General features: G+C 43.1%; 2 protein-coding genes across 6 annotated transcripts in view; one reads left to right on the forward strand and one right to left on the reverse strand.

The window, feature by feature from the left end:
* The window catches only part of CDK12 (cyclin dependent kinase 12), a 322,745-nt gene that overhangs the window by 142,947 nt on the left and 163,354 nt on the right, over nt 1-16,444 (forward strand). The window lies entirely within an intron of this gene.
* Nucleotides 7,063-8,834, reverse strand: LOC141086337 (gastrula-specific protein 17-like). Its single transcript, XM_073572275.1, has 2 exons — nt 8,323-8,834; nt 7,063-7,487 (listed from the first exon to the last, which is right to left on the reverse strand). Exons 1-2 carry the CDS (start codon nt 8,764-8,766, stop codon nt 7,371-7,373), a joined length of 561 nt encoding a protein of 186 aa, XP_073428376.1. The 5' UTR covers nt 8,767-8,834; the 3' UTR covers nt 7,063-7,370.

The raw sequence follows: 16,444 nt of genomic DNA on the forward strand, positions 1-16,444 counted from the left end.
CCATGCTCTGCACACTGTACCCCGGAAACAAGTAGAGCAGGGAAAGGTGCTGTGAGAGAGGGACAGAATTGTAGCTGCGTATAGCCCGGTATTGATCCACAATTACATTTATTTTTAAGTACAACAGCCCTTCTTAGGGCGAATTATAATAAATAGTAATATTGCTGTTAGCAGCACTTAGGGAAAGATTGTGCTGAAGGGATAGTGTAGGAAAAGATAGGGGGAATTGCATGACCTTTATGCTGCAGCCTGCAACTCATACCAAAACCTCTTCTTAGGGTTAATAATAATCTTTTTGTTTTTAATCCTGCAAATTGTTCTGAGCAGGGAAATATTATAAACCATTTTTACTGTGGCAGTTGTGCAGCAAGAGCATATACGGCATATATTGTGCTAGAATGGGCCTCAAAAGGCCCATCCGCCTCCGGGAAAAAAAAAACTTTGTTAAAAAAAAAAATTGCTTTTACCATATATACTCGAGTATAAGCCGAGGCACCTTCTTTTGCCACGAAAAACTGGGTCAGCTTATTGACTCGAGTATTAGCCGAGTATGCATGGCTCCCCTGTCCCTGTCATTGTATGCATGGCTCCCCTCTTTGCAGTCCCTGCCATTGTATGGATGTATGGCTTCCCAGTCCCTCTCCTAGTATGCATGGCTCTCCTGGTCCCTATCCTGTATGCATGGCTCCCCCAGTCCCTATCCTGCATGCACGGCTCTCCAGTCGGCTTATACACGAGTATATACGGTATGCTGCAGTCTTATATGTCCATCTGAAGTTGACACATTTTGCTGACATTGTAATACTGCAATTTTTTTCAGCAGTGAGATTTTATATAGCATGGATTGTTAAAGAGTTGAGCCTCAAAACACAAAAAATTGTATTTGCTATGTAATTGCTATATCAATACTACAGTCTTATACGTCCATCTGTAGTGGGAAAATTGTAATACTGTCTGCAGTGTTTTCTGAACAGGGATATATCATTTAAAATTGGTAAGGGACTAGGAAGTGGATGTGATGCTGATTTCACCTCACCTCACCAAGGACGTGGGTGAGGTGAAACTGTTTTGCTCCTGCAGCAGGCAAACACACATCATGTTGATCTAGCTTCCTGTCCCATTTTGTAGGGGGCATGCAACACCTCTCTTGAAGCCAGTGTGAAAAAGTTGTTAAATGGATAGAGATAATGCTTCTAGTCACTTTGCCAGCACCACCCTTTCTACCACACGCTCCAGTTTCAGTAGCTGTGATTCTGGACCACATAATCCCCACCCACATCCTCCTTCCTCCCACCATGCCTTGTGCCCGGAGACAAGTGATCCCACATTTGGACACTCCGAAGAGCTGTTCACACTTCCATTTTTAGATTCTATCCTCTCGCCCTGCCTGTTCCTACCAGGACAGGAGGAGATTGCATGCAGCGGTGTTCAAATATTTCAGCAGCCCACGCTCACAAGATGGTGATGGTGGGAAAATTAGAATTACTGTTGCAAAATCTGGGTGATTATAAGACACAATTGCCAGCAAGTGGTGGTGTTACGACAGCAAGTCAGGAGGGGGACCTGGGTGCGGAAGTAGAAGACGAGGTGGTGGACGATGAAATCACTGACCCAACCTGGTAAGGTGATAAGCAGAGTGAGGACAGCAGCGCACAGAGGAAGGGATCTGCAGCACCACAGCAGGCAGGAAGCGGCAGTAGGTTGGCCAGAGATACAAGTTGGGCAACTGATCCCCAGAGTACCAACACATGTGAAGTTGCCAAGCCAAGGTTTAGGTGTTCACGAATCTGGTGACTTTTCTTTAAAGACAGTCCAGTTAACTCAAAAAAGGCCATTTGCAACATTTGCCATGCAAGCATCCGCAGGGGCTGCACAACAACCAGCCTGACCACCATCCGCATGCTCAAGCACATGCATGCTCAAGCACAGAAACAGCGTCTGCAGGTGACACCAATGCCTCTTCTCTTGTTCTATGGGCACGACAATCCCCCCAGTATATGACGTAGGCAAAGATGCCTTCCACCCTGCACCTTTCGCTGCACGCTTGCAACCACTCTCAGCAACCATGTCCACGTCCCTACCCCCCAGTCTTGGAACACAAGCGTAAATACGCAGCTACCCACCTACAGGCTACAATACTAAACGGCCATATTTCCATACTGCTTGTCTGGAAATGTTGCTGTTTAGGCTTGTGGAGACGGAACCTTTCTGCAACCTCATGGCAGTGGCCATTCTTCAGTACTCGGTTCCCAATCACCACTATTTCTCCCGGTGTGCCGTCGCCACCTTACACAAACACATGTCCCTTAACATCAGTTGTGCCCTGACCCAGGCTGTGACTGGGAATGTCCACTTAACCATGGACACCTGCTCGTGGCCAGGGACGCTACATATCCCTGACGGCAAGGGTGAACATTGTGGAAACTGGGACCCAGTCGGACCCTGGGATGGAACATGTTCTATCGACACCAAGGATTGCGAGCCCTAGTTAAATCAGGGTTCCCCCCACCTTTTAAAGAAGTTGCTTACATGTCCTCTTCAGCTGCCACTATTTCTCCTGGTGTGCTGTCCCCGCATTACACAAGCACGTGTCCCACAACATTAGCTGTGCCCTCAACATTACAGTTACTGGGAAAGTCCACCTACCCACAGACACGTGGACAAGTGCTTCTGGGCAGGGACGGTACATCTTGCTGATGGCACACTGGGTTAACCTAATGGAAGCTGGGACCCAGTTGGACCTTGAAATGGAACACATCCTCCCGACGCCGAGGATTGGGGGCCCTAGGTTAATCAAGGTTGCCCCACAGTCTACAGCTCCTGCACCTCATTCTCCTCTTCAGCCTCCATCTCCAAAATGACCACATCAGTCACAAGCTGAAGCGTGGACAGCTCTGAAAGAGCAGGCAGATCTGTGGTTGCAACCGCTGAACCTACAGCCAGGCATGGTCATGTGTGACAATGGCCGGAACCTGGTGGCAGCTCTGAGGTGAGCTCTCATACATACCATGCCTGACCCATGTGCTTAACCTCGTGGTTCGACTATTTCTCTAAACCTACCCGGAGCTGCCGGATCTGCTTGTCAAAGTACACCGCTTGTGTGCCCATTTTAGAAAGTCAGCAACAGCTTCCGCCGTCCTTGCCATGCTTTAGCAGCGTTTGCAGATTGCGGCTCACTGACTGGTGTATGATGTTCCCATGAGATGGAACTACACTGCAGATGTTGGGAAAGATTTGTTAGCAGAAGAGGGCAGTTGTTGACTACCAGCATCAACAAGGCCGTCGGTATTCAGTGCAGACTCCACACATAAGACCTCAGGAGTGAACATGGATGTCAGACATGTACCATCCTCCAAAACTTTGAGGAGTCCACCAAGATGGTGAGCGGCGATGATGCCATAATTAGCGTCACCATCGCGCTTCTCTGTGTTCTGAAATGCTCTCTGCTCACAAAGAGGATGCATTGCAGGCGGAGCACGATGAGATGGAGCAAGGAACCATACAGGGCGATTACACACAGCCCAGCCTCATCTCATCCCAACGTGGATTGGATAACAATGAGGAAGAGGAGGAAGAACAGGAGCTAGTTTCATGCGCTATAGACGGTACTACCTGCACAACTGTCATACAGTCTGTTCAGCGTGAATGGTATGAGGACGAGGAGGAGGAGAGCATGGTCAGTTGTCCTCTTGGTGAGAAAATATATAAAGTGCTCTTAGTGAGAGAAACAAAATAGGAATCTTGTGGTTATTTTGTTTCTCTCACTGAGAGCACTTTATATATTTTTTCTACTGGCTAACATGGTACCAAACCACTTTTTTCATTTTACCCTCTTGGTGAGGACACGGAAGTCTTGCCTGTTAGCAATCTGGCATGCATGGCTGAGTTTATGAAACGCTGCCTTTCCCGTGACCCTCGCGTTCTCAAAATTTTGGGTGACAGTCATTACTGGTTGGTGACACTTCTAGAATCACGCTACAAGGAGAACTTTCTATTATTCCCGAGGCGGACAAGTCTACTAAAAACTGGCAGCACCAGAAGGCCCTTGATGTGGAATTATTAAAAAAAATTTCCATCTGAAAACGCTGGCAACAGAGGTCACTGTTCGTTGGACAACCAAGGAGTACAGGCGAGAGACACAACTCCAATCCAGCAGAAGCAGGGGAACACTGTCAAAGTTCTGGGAGAGTTTTCTCAGACCCTCCCATCACACAGGCCCTGAGGCGTGAGGTAACCTCACAAGGAGTGCAAAGTTTTGAAGATGCTGAGGGAGTACCTTGCTGACCGTACCAATGTCCTCCATGATTCCTCTGTGCCTTATAATTATTAGGTATCCAAGCTGGACACGTGGCATGAACTGGCTCTCTACGCTTTGGAGGTCCTGACCTGCCCTGCCACTAGCATTTTGTCAGAGCGGGTTTTTAGTCCCGCTGGTGGAATTATAACTGATGAGCGCACATCAGCCTGTCAACTGAAAATGCTGACTCTTGTGCGTAACATAAACTCAAAACCAGTGTCTTTTTTTGGGAGGTCTATTCCCATGCACCTCTTCACACCTACACATGGGTATACGCTTCCTGGTTTTGGCTATTTGCTGTTGTCCTCATCCTCCACCACCATATGACCAGGGTGACCGTGGTCCATGATGTAACACCGACATAATTTTTTTAAATGGTGTTTATGATGCCCGTAAAAAATGTTTGTTATACAGTATGTTCATGTATACCCCCAGGGGTTAATGTTTGTCAGCTTATACACCTGGTGCATGGGCATTACAAGGCTAGAAAACCCGATCCTTTTTAATGGGAACATTTTTTTATGAGACCCTTCTCCACGTCTCTTCCAAGGGGCATTGGAGTACCTCCAAATTTTTGGCAGTCCTTGCATAGGCAAACAGTATGGGAGACCCACTTCCTAATAATGGGAACATTTCTTTCAGGAGGCCCTCCTTTACGTCTCCTCAAAGGGGTATTGGGGTGCTTCCAATTTTTGGGCAGCCCTGCCACTCACTGTGTACGCACTAACAGTATAGGAGACCCACTGTTTAATAATGGGAACGACAAAGCGTAGCCGACTGATGGCTCTCTAAGAATAATGATGGACGACTGCTGGCCCCTTTAAGCATAGTAAAGACCGCCTGATGGCCCTAGAAAAATAGGCTGTGTGAGTCCCTCCTTCATAAATGAAAAAGGGTGTGTCTGATGATGTCACACAGCACATGGCCAGATAAGGTTATAAAATGTTAAAATGACATTTTCCAGTGAATGCATTTGTCTTGGTTGAAAGCAATGCTAAAGTTCAAAAACGTTACGTGTGAACATAGCGCAAGGTGTGGAGGAGCATTTTTTTTTTTTGTTTATTTTGCCTTATATACAAGACATTACCCTGGAAAGGATGTTCCTTAACATATTTCCCCGGAAAATCCATTATGGTTTTGTTTTTGTATGTTTTATTGTGAGTCTGTAAAAGTGGCGAAAGACTCTGATAACATTGCTCACAGCAGTGACCTGGGAGTCAGAAATGCTTCCTGGAGTCTTCCCCATGCTGTTCCCATGTCATTTGAGCACTGGTCCCATTGATTTCTGCATTTCTCAAAATGCTCGTGTTTCCCATAGACTTACATTGGGCTCGTTGCTCGGGTCGAGCATTTTAGTGCTCGTCCATCACTAGTAATAATCTTCTTAAATGTGGCTTTGCGCACCTTGAGGGGTGCAGTTTTTAGAATGGTGTCACTTTGGGGTATTTTCTGTCATATTGACCCCTCAAACTCTCTTCAAACGTGAGGTGGTCCCTAAAAAAAATGGTTTTGTAAATTTTGTTGGAAAAATGAGAAATCGCTGGTCAACTTTTAACCCTTATAACGTCCTAACAAAAAGAAATGATGTTTCCAAAATTGTGCTGATGTAAAGTAAATATGTGGGAAATGTTATTTATTAACTCTTTTGAACGATATGACTCTCGGATTTAAGGGCACAGAAATTAAAAGTTGGAAAATTGCAAAATCTTTGCCAAATTTGTTTTTTTCATAAACGCAAGTCATATCGAAGAAATTTTACCACTGACCTGAAGTACAATATGTCATGAAAAAACAGTCTCAGAATTACTGAGATCTGTTGAAGCGCTCCAGAGTTATTACCACTTAAAGTGACAGTGGTCAGAATTGTAAAAATTGGCTTGGTCTTTAAGGACAATATTGGCTCAGCCACTAAGGGGTTAATTTGGAATTGACTCTAATGTTTTGATGTATTTCATATGCATCACAGCACATAGATGGATTCCTGCTCTTCATTCCTATACAGAGACAAGCAGCAGCATAGAGTCAATTCTACTGCAGCACTAAGCAGTGTAGATGTGAATCTAGTTCTGGGGTGCGGTAGAAGATTTATTAGAAGTTTCAACACCCTCTTTTTGAGTTTTCTTACTCTGCTCCTTACTTCTCCTCTCCCTCCCCTCTGAGCATAATAGACTGTGTAATATGGCCTCTCACTGTGCTGGTAGTTCATCTTGTCTTGAGCAAGGAGTTGATTAGTTTTTGTTTTTGAGTGGATGACAAACTCAGGAGACAGGGGAAGAAGTGTCTCATAAGTGGAGAAAGAAGTAGAATTCTCTGCATAGGTATATTACAAAGTTTCTTATAGTCTCATATACTATAGATTCAACTTTATTGAAAGTACAGTTCCCTTTAGTGATGGGCGAACATCTGTATGTTCAGGTTTGGCGGCTTCAGTTTGCTTCAGGTACAAGAAGAGTACCTGAACCCGGACCCCATTCAGATGAATGGGGGACCCAAACATCTACTGTTTGCCACTGTTTAAGATCATTGCAATACAGCCGGTCGGAGAGCTGCGGTTCCCACTCTGTCAAATAAAAAGTCCACCTCCGGTCACAGGTGAACCAATGTTAACACTGTTAACAGAAGCTTAGTGACTGCCCCATTATCATATACAGAAATTAAATTAAAAATGTACGATCAGAACAAAAAAAAATAAAAAAAAGTTTCATTTTTTTTTATTGGATATTACTTGTGATACATTCCTTTTTAAAATTCAAAATTGTGTTGGGTGTGCTAGTAAAGTGTTTGGCATACAGAGAAAATGGATTTGGAATTTTAAGTTCAGCCACATGGTGGCGATAATGCTTGATGTTCTTATCTGTACGTAACCTCGTACCCAAAAGAACCTAAGATGAGGCTGCCAATGGCCAGTCCTCATAGTGTGCAGCTTTTGTCTTGATGAAGTAGGTTTAACTTTTATGATCCTTGTGTAAAATTCATGTCCGTCTTTGATGCCTTCGTAGGGTTAAAGGCAATTTCAAATTTATTGTCCTATTACTTTTGTGTTAATTGCAGTAAAAAAGAAAAGAAAATATCCTCATGTAGACACTGCTGCTGAACCGGTAGCTTTTGCCTCTAGCTCTGCCCAAGGATCCTCCACCATAGATGGTCTGTAGTATTGACTGATGTCCTTGTGATTTCTTCGGAAATGTACCTGCTGGAGAAGAGCAGATTCTAAATATCAGAACTGTTCATTGGATAACAGCGGAACATTAAGAAATTGCAATCTGTGCCACACATACAGCTTTAAGGATATTCTACTTTTTGTCAACCTATAATCAAACTTGTGATACAAAGACTTGGGGTGAAAACTCACTTGTGAACCTTTAAACAGAGTAATACAGGGGCCCTACGAGATTAAAAAATAAAAATGCTCCATTCCAAAAACAAGGCTAGTTTTGCCCATAGGCTGTGGCTGGTATTGTAACTTGTTCAAAACATCAACTACTAGAGAGGGAGAAATTACCAGGACTCGCCATATACGATAATATCTTTATTAATAGAATTCAAAAAATAGCAATGTAACGATACACACTGCGGGCAATGGCAATTTTGTGTCCTTTCACACGTCTACACGACTGAAGAAGCATCACGGGATGCGAAACGGATGTGGCCTGCAAGTGTCTCATTAAACATCTCCTTGTCTGGTTACATTGCTTATTGTCGGGTTATATACTAATAAAGAAGAAGATTTTGTCAGATATGATGAGTGCTTCTAATTTCTTCCCCTCTTTAGACGCGACTATTTGAATAACTTAACTGTTGCAGCGCACTTTCCAAACATGGGTAACAGCTATTGGTGTAGGTAATACCTAAAAGATGAATCGTACATGTAAATAGTAGTGACGGCAGTGCCAACGTGAATCTTCTTTCTGTGGGTATTGTAAATTAACCTTATTTGAAGTGCCATGGATAAGAATGCACTATTTCCAAAGACTATTTATTTTTAAGTATATAACCCCTTAAATGAATAGTATTTTTTATTATACTTTACAAATAGAGCCATAATAATATAATGACAGTGTAGTGCCTAAGAGCTGCCAAATATTTAACTCTCTTACCTGTGTCTTTACCTCGGGGAATACTGAACCGAGTTTTGGACTTTGTTTATAAACGGGTGAAAATGTGGGGGTTTTCGGTGTGGAGCCCCAGCTTCTGTGATAATTCATCGTCGGTTCCCATTGTTTAGGAGACCCCCGCTGTTTAGGAGACCACTGCGGCTGAGATCCCCAGTATCCATTTGGACTGGAATATGAGTTGTAGCGTTGAGGGCTCCAGTTGGTCTGAGATGGTGACCGGTTCCTACTCTGCCAGCTCTCTTGGGGTAGGCTCCAGGTTTTGGGCGACCAATTCCTCTGAGTCGGTGTGAGATACGGTGACACCACCCTTTCTTGATTTCCAGTGAAGGAGGGAGGCCTCTTTTGTTGTGACATGGTTTATCCTTTCTCTGTAAATGGCAAATGCAATACCAAATTAGGAAAATCTAAAGAGTGTAAAAAAGAATATGAAGGAAAAAATCTACAAATCTTTGTTCGAATATAGGTAAGTACCCTGCAGATGTCAGGCCGTGATGGCTATTCTAGTTCTGCAGGATCTCAAACATTACAGACCTGAGACACCTGATCCTTTTTTTTTTTTTTTTTACAGAAGCAGCTATTAATCATTTACAGGACGACTTACAGTTTTCTATGTTACAGAAGTGCAATGTACTTGTAAAAATCGGATGTTTATACGGTGGCTCAGTAAGGCATCCAATTTTTTTTTTTACGCACACATAGACTTGAATGGCTGAGTCTCGCCCAATTTATGGAAAAAAAACTAGTGCAGGCTACAATTTTTCTCGAGCAAATTGGGTCAGTGAAAAAAAAATTGCTCATAACATTGGTCTGAGGGCTGTCCATTGATTTGATAGACAACACATGAACTGAAAACACAACCATGTGAATGAGCCCAAAATTGTGATAAACTGATAAGACAAGAATGGATTACCATCAGTCAGGATTTGGCCCAGATGCTGTTATCCATCTGCCAAAACAAAGGGCAGAAATCTTGAAAAATAAGCTATGGTCTAATACAGTTATGCCTTTTCACTTACCTTGAGTCACCGGTCTTCTCTTCACAACTGTCCAAAGTATAAATGTGGCTGCTATCCCCTGTGCCCAGTATTTATATCTATTAGGAAGGAGAGTAGAGTATGAACAATAAGACATTCAATGGTGTCTTATGTAGATTTGTGGGCACCACCCCCAGTGAAACTATCACTTGTAAAGCCTACTTGACTCGTCTTTGTTTCGGAGCCGCTCCTCCTGGATTTGGTTTGCAAATACTGGTAAACTATTGACGTGTGAATAAGACCTAAACAGAATGATTGTCACAAGAACAAAAGTGATTGCTGAGGCTGCACCACCAATAGAATTCAACACATTTTTAATCTGTGAAATGTATTATTTAAAACGTTCTCTTTCTTCATTGACCATTCACTATCGGGAACATTAAACACTTGTTGTTGTTACTTTTCCATAGTGGACAATAATCTGAAAAGAATTCAAGGAAATATTGGAGTAATTGTTATATATAAAGACAATTTCTAACATTCTTCTTGCATTGTAATTATTGATGAACGCAAGTGCTCGGGTATGCACTGAGTATCGCGGGTGCTTGAGTGACACGTTCGAGTCCCCACGACCACATGTTTCGCAGCTGTTAGTCACAAAACATGCAGAGATGGTCTGACAAACATGGGCAATACCTGCATGTTTTGTGGCAAACAGCTGCGAAACATGCGGTTGTGGGGACTCGAACGTGTCACTCAAGCACCCGCGATACTCAGTGCATACCCGAGCACCCTAGGCAAACTCGAGTAACGAGCAGACCCCCCAGTTCCCTCATAACCTTGGTCGCTCTTCTCTGCACCCGCTCCAGTTCAGCTATGTCTTTCTTATACACCGGAGACCAGAACTGTACACAGTATTCTAAGTGTGGTCGCACTAGTGACTTATATAGAGGTAAAATTATGTTCTCCTCATGAGCATCTATGCCTCTTTTAATGCATCCCATTGTTTGCCTTTGCAGCAGCTGCCTGACACTGGCCGCTAAATGTGAGTTTGTCGTCCACCCATACACCCAGGTCTTTTTCAGTGACAGTTTTGCCCAGTGTTTTACAATTAAGCACATAATTATACATCTTATTTACTCTACCCAAGTGCATGACCTTACATTTATCCCCATTAAAGCTCATTTGCCATTTATCAGCCCAAGCTTCTAGTTTACATAAATCCTCCTGTAATATAAAATTGTCCTCCTCTGTATTGATTACCCTGCAGAGTTTAGTGTCATCTGCAAATATTGAAATTCTACTCTCTATGCCCCCTACAAGGTCATTAATATGTTAAAAAGAAGCGGGCCCAATACTGACCCCTGTGGTACCCCACTGCTAACTGTGACCCAGTCCGAGTGTGCTCCATTAATAACTACCCTTTGTTAATAACCATCCCTGAGCCAGCTCTTAACCCACTTACACATTCTGCTATAAAATCCACATGAGAAGCTGCATAAAATACTTTTTGAATAAGCTTCCTGTTGCTAGCCATTGGAAAATACATACTGTAGTGCTCAAGGTGCTGTTTTTTTTCCATGGGTTTTATTTCAGGTGTAAGGCCTCATTCACATGTCTGTGTTTAAACACATTTGTGAAAAAAATGTTACTGGGGTAATCAATGTTTTGCATCAGTGTGTCATCGGTATTTGGTCACTTTCTACAATCAGTGTGTCATCAGTATTTGGTCCATTTTTACCATTGGTGTGTCATCAGTATTTGGTCCGTTTTTACCATCAGTGTGTCATCAGTGTTTGGTCCGTTTTTACCATCAGTGTGTCATCACTATTTTGTCCGTTTTTACCATCGGTGTGTCATCACTATTTGGTCAGTTTTTACCATTGGTGTGTCATCAGCATTTGGTCCGTTTTTACCATCAGTGTGTTATCAGTGTTTGGTCCGTTTTTACCATCAGTGTGTCATCACTATTTGGTCCGTTTTTACCATCGGTGTGTCATCAGTGTTTGGTCCGTTTTTACCATCGGTGTGTCATCAGTGTTTGGTCCGTTTTTACAATCGGTGTGTCATCGGTGTTTGGTCCGTTTCTACCATCAGTATTTGGTCCGTTTTTACCATCAGTGTGTCATCAGTGTTTGATCCCTTTTTACCATCATTGTTTGGTCCATTTTTACCATCAGTGCGTCATTAGTGTTTGGTCCGTTTTTACCATCAGTGTGTCATCAGTGTTTGGTCCGTTTTTACCATCAGTGTGTCATCAGTGTTTGGTCCGTTTTTACCATCTGTGTGTCATCAGTGTTTGGGCCGTTTTTACCATCGGTGTGTCATCAGTGTTTGGTCCGTTTTTACCATCGGTGTGTCATCAGTGTTTGGTCCGTTTTTACCATCGGTGTGTCATCAGTGTTTGGTCCGTTTTTACCATCGGTGTGTCATCAGTGTTTGGTCCGTTTTTACCATCGGTGTGTCATCAGTGTTTGGTCCGTTTTTACCATCGGTGTGTCATCGGTGTTTGGTCCGTTTCTACCATCAGTATTTGGTCCGTTTTTACCATCAGTGTGTCATCAGTGTTTGATCCCTTTTTACCATCATTGTTTGGTCCATTTTTACCATCAGTGCGTCATCAGTGTTTGGTCTGTTTTTACCATCAGTGTGTCATCAATGTTTGGTTTGTTTTTACCATCAGTGTTTAGAATCTGTGTGTCATCAGTGTTTGGTCCGTTTTTACCATCGGTGTGTCATCAGTGTTTGGTCCGTTTTTACCATCTGTGTGTCATCAGTGTTTGGTCCGTTTTTACCATCGGTGTGTCATCAGTGTTTGGTCCGTTTTTACCATCGGTGTGTCATCGGTGTTTGGTCCGTTTTTACAATCGGTGTGTCATCGGTGTTTGGTCCGTTTCTACCATCAGTATTTGGTCGGTTTTTACCATCAGTGTGTCATCAGTGTTTGATCCCTTTTTACCATCATTGTTTGGTCCATTTTTACCATCAGTGCGTCATCAGTGTTTGGTCCGTTTTTACCATCAGTGTGTCATCACTATTTGGTCCGTTTTTACCATCGGTGTGTCATCAGTGTTTGGTCCGTTTTTACCATCGGTGTGTCATCAGTGTTTGGTCCGTTTTTACAATCGGTGTGTCATCGGTGTTTGGTCCGTTTCTACCATCAGTATTTGGTCCGTTTTTACCATCAGTGTGTCATCAGTGTTTGATCCCTTTTTACCATCATTGTTTGGTCCATTTTTACCATCAGTGCGTCATTAGTGTTTGGTCTGTTTTTACCATCAGTGCGTCATTAGTGTTTGGTCCGTTTTTACCATCAGTGTGTCATCAGTGTTTGGTCCATTTTTACCATCTGTGTGTCATCAGTGTTTGGGCCGTTTTTACCATCGGTGTGTCATCAGTGTTTGGTCCGTTTTTACCATCGGTGTGTCATCAGTGTTTGGTCCGTTTTTACCATCGGTGTGTCATCAGTGTTTGGTCCGTTTTTACCATCGGTGTGTCATCAGTGTTTGATCCCTTTTTACCATCATTGTTTGGTCCATTTTTACCATCAGTGCGTCATTAGTGTTTGGTCCGTTTTTACCATCAGTGCGTCATTAGTGTTTGGTCCGTTTTTACCATCAGTGTGTCATCAGTGTTTGGTCCGTTTTTACCATCTGTGTGTCATCAGTGTTTGGGCCGTTTTTACCATCGGTGTGTCATCAGTGTTTGGTCCGTTTTTACCATCGGTGTGTCATCGGTGTTTGGTCCGTTTTTACAATCGGTGTGTCATCGGTGTTTGGTCCGTTTCTACCATCAGTATTTGGTCGGTTTTTACCATCAGTGTGTCATCAGTGTTTGATCCCTTTTTACCATCATTGTTTGGTCCATTTTTACCATCAGTGCGTCATCAGTGTTTGGTCCGTTTTTACCATCAGTGTGTCATCACTATTTGGTCCGTTTTTACCATCGGTGTGTCATCAGTGTTTGGTCCGTTTTTACCATCGGTGTGTCATCAGTGTTTGGTCCGTTTTTACAATCGGTGTGTCATCGGTGTTTGGTCCGTTTCTACCATCAGTATTTGGTCCGTTTTTACCATCAGTGTGTCATCAGTGTTTGATCCCTTTTTACCATCATTGTTTGGTCCATTTTTACCATCAGTGCGTCATTAGTGTTTGGTCCGTTTTTACCATCAGTGCGTCATTAGTGTTTGGTCCGTTTTTACCATCAGTGTGTCATCAGTGTTTGGTCCGTTTTTACCATCTGTGTGTCATCAGTGTTTGGTCCGTTTTTACCATCGGTGTGTCATCAGTGTTTGGTCCGTTTTTACCATCGGTGTGTCATCAGTGTTTGGTCCGTTTTTACCATCGGTGTGTCATCAGTGTTTGGTCCGTTTTTACCATCGGTGTGTCATCAGTGTTTGGTCCGTTTCTACCATCAGTATTTGGTCCGTTTTTACCATCAGTGTGTCATCAGTGTTTGATCCCTTTTTACCATCATTGTTTGGTCCATTTTTACCATCAGTGCGTCATTAGTGTTTGGTCCGTTTTTACCATCGGTGTGTCATCAGTGTTTGGTCCGTTTTTACCATCGGTGTGTCATCAGTGTTTGGTCCGTTTTTACCATCGGTGTGTCATCAGTGTTTGGTCCGTTTCTACCATCAGTATTTGGTCCGTTTTTACCATCAGTGTGTCATCAGTGTTTGATCCCTTTTTACCATCATTGTTTGGTCCATTTTTACCATCAGTGCGTCATTAGTGTTTGGTCCGTTTTTACCATCTGTGTGTCATCAGTGTTTGGGCCGTTTTTACCATCGGTGTGTCATCAGTGTTTGGTCCGTTTTTACCATCGGTGTGTCATCAGTGTTTGGTCCGTTTTTACCATCGGTGTGTCATCAGTGTTTGGTCCGTTTCTACCATCAGTATTTGGTCCGTTTTTACCATCAGTGTGTCATCAGTGTTTGATCCCTTTTTACCATCATTGTTTGGTCCATTTTTACCATCAGTGCGTCATTAGTGTTTGGTCCGTTTTTACCATCTGTGTGTCATCAGTGTTTGGGCCGTTTTTACCATCGGTGTGTCATCAGTGTTTGGTCCGTTTTTACCATCGGTGTGTCATCAGTGTTTGGTCCGTTTTTACCATCGGTGTGTCATCAGTGTTTGGTCCGTTTTTACCATCGGTGTGTCATCAGTGTTTGGTCCGTTTTTACCATCGGTGTGTCATCAGTGTTTGGTCCGTTTCTACCATCAGTATTTGGTCCGTTTTTACCATCAGTGTGTCATCAGTGTTTGATCCCTTTTTACCATCATTGTTTGGTCCATTTTTACCATCAGTGCGTCATCAGTGTTTGGTCCGTTTTTACCATCGGTGTGTCATCAGTGTTTGGTCCGTTTTTACCATCGGTGTGTCATCAGTGTTTGGTCCGTTTTTACCATCGGTGTGTCATCAATGTTTGGTCCGTTTCTACCATCAGTATTTGGTCCGTTTTTACCATCAGTGTGTCATCAGTGTTTGATCCCTTTTTACCATCATTGTTTGGTCCATTTTTACCATCAGTGCGTCATTAGTGTTTGGTCCGTTTTTACCATCAGTGCGTCATTAGTGTTTGGTCCGTTTTTACCATCAGTGTGTCATCAGTGTTTGGTCCGTTTTTACCATCTGTGTGTCATCAGTGTTTGGGCCGTTTTTACCATCGGTGTGTCATCAGTGTTTGGTCCGTTTTTACCATCGGTGTGTCATCAGTGTTTGGTCCGTTTTTACCATTGGTGTGTCATCAGTGTTTGGTCCGTTTTTACCATCGGTGTGTCATCGGTGTTTGGTCCGTTTCTACCATCAGTATTTGGTCCGTTTTTACCATCAGTGTGTCATCAGTGTTTGATCCCTTTTTACCATCATTGTTTGGTCCATTTTTACCATCAGTGCGTCATCAGTGTTTGGTCCGTTTTTACCATCAGTGTGTCATCAATGTTTGGTTCGTTTTTACCATCAGTGTTTAGAATCTGTGTGTCATCAGTGTTTGGTCCGTTTTTACCATCGGTGTGTCATCAGTGTTTGGTCCGTTTTTACCATCGGTGTGTCATCAGTGTTTGGTCCGTTTTTACCATCGGTGTGTCATCAGTGTTTGGTCCGTTTTTACAATCGGTGTGTCATCGGTGTTTGGTCCGTTTCTACCATCAGTATTTGGTCCGTTTTTACCATCAGTGTGTCATCAGTGTTTGATCCCTTTTTACCATCATTGTTTGGTCCATTTTTACCATCAGTGCGTCATTAGTGTTTGGTCCGTTTTTACCATCAGTGTGTCATCAGTGTTTGGTCCGTTTTTACCATCAGTGTGTCATCAGTGTTTGGTCCGTTTTTACCATCTGTGTGTCATCAGTGTTTGGGCCGTTTTTACCATCGGTGTGTCATCAGTGTTTGGTCCGTTTTTACCATCGGTGTGTCATCAGTGTTTGGTCCGTTTTTACCATCGGTGTGTCATCAGTGTTTGGTCCGTTTTTACCATCGGTGTGTCATCAGTGTTTGGTCCGTTTTTACCATCGGTGTGTCATCGGTGTTTGGTCCGTTTCTACCATCAGTATTTGGTCCGTTTTTACCATCAGTGTGTCATCAGTGTTTGATCCCTTTTTACCATCATTGTTTGGTCCATTTTTACCATCAGTGCGTCATCAGTGTTTGGTCTGTTTTTACCATCAGTGTGTCATCAATGTTTGGTTCGTTTTTACCATCAGTGTTTAGAATCTGTGTGTCATCAGTGTTTGGTCCGTTTTTACCATCGGTGTGTCATCAGTGTTTGGTCCGTTTTTACCATCTGTGTGTCATCAGTGTTTGGTCCGTTTTTACCATCGGTGTGTCATCAGTGTTTGGTCCGTTTTTACCATCGGTGTGTCATCGGTGTTTGGTCCGTTTTTACAATCGGTGTGTCATCGGTGTTTGGTCCGTTTCTACCATCAGTATTTGGTCGGTTTTTACCATCAGTGTGTCATCAGTGTTTGATCCCTTTTTACCATCATTGTTTGGTCCATTTTTACCATCAGTGCGTCATCAGTGTTTGGTCCGTTTTTACCATCAGTGTGTCATCACTA

Source organism: Dendrobates tinctorius, unplaced genomic scaffold (genome assembly GCF_039654945.1).
Source record: "Dendrobates tinctorius isolate UK_male_01 unplaced genomic scaffold, ASM3965494v1 ptg000032l, whole genome shotgun sequence".
Classification (NCBI taxonomy): Eukaryota; Metazoa; Chordata; class Amphibia; order Anura; family Dendrobatidae; genus Dendrobates; species Dendrobates tinctorius.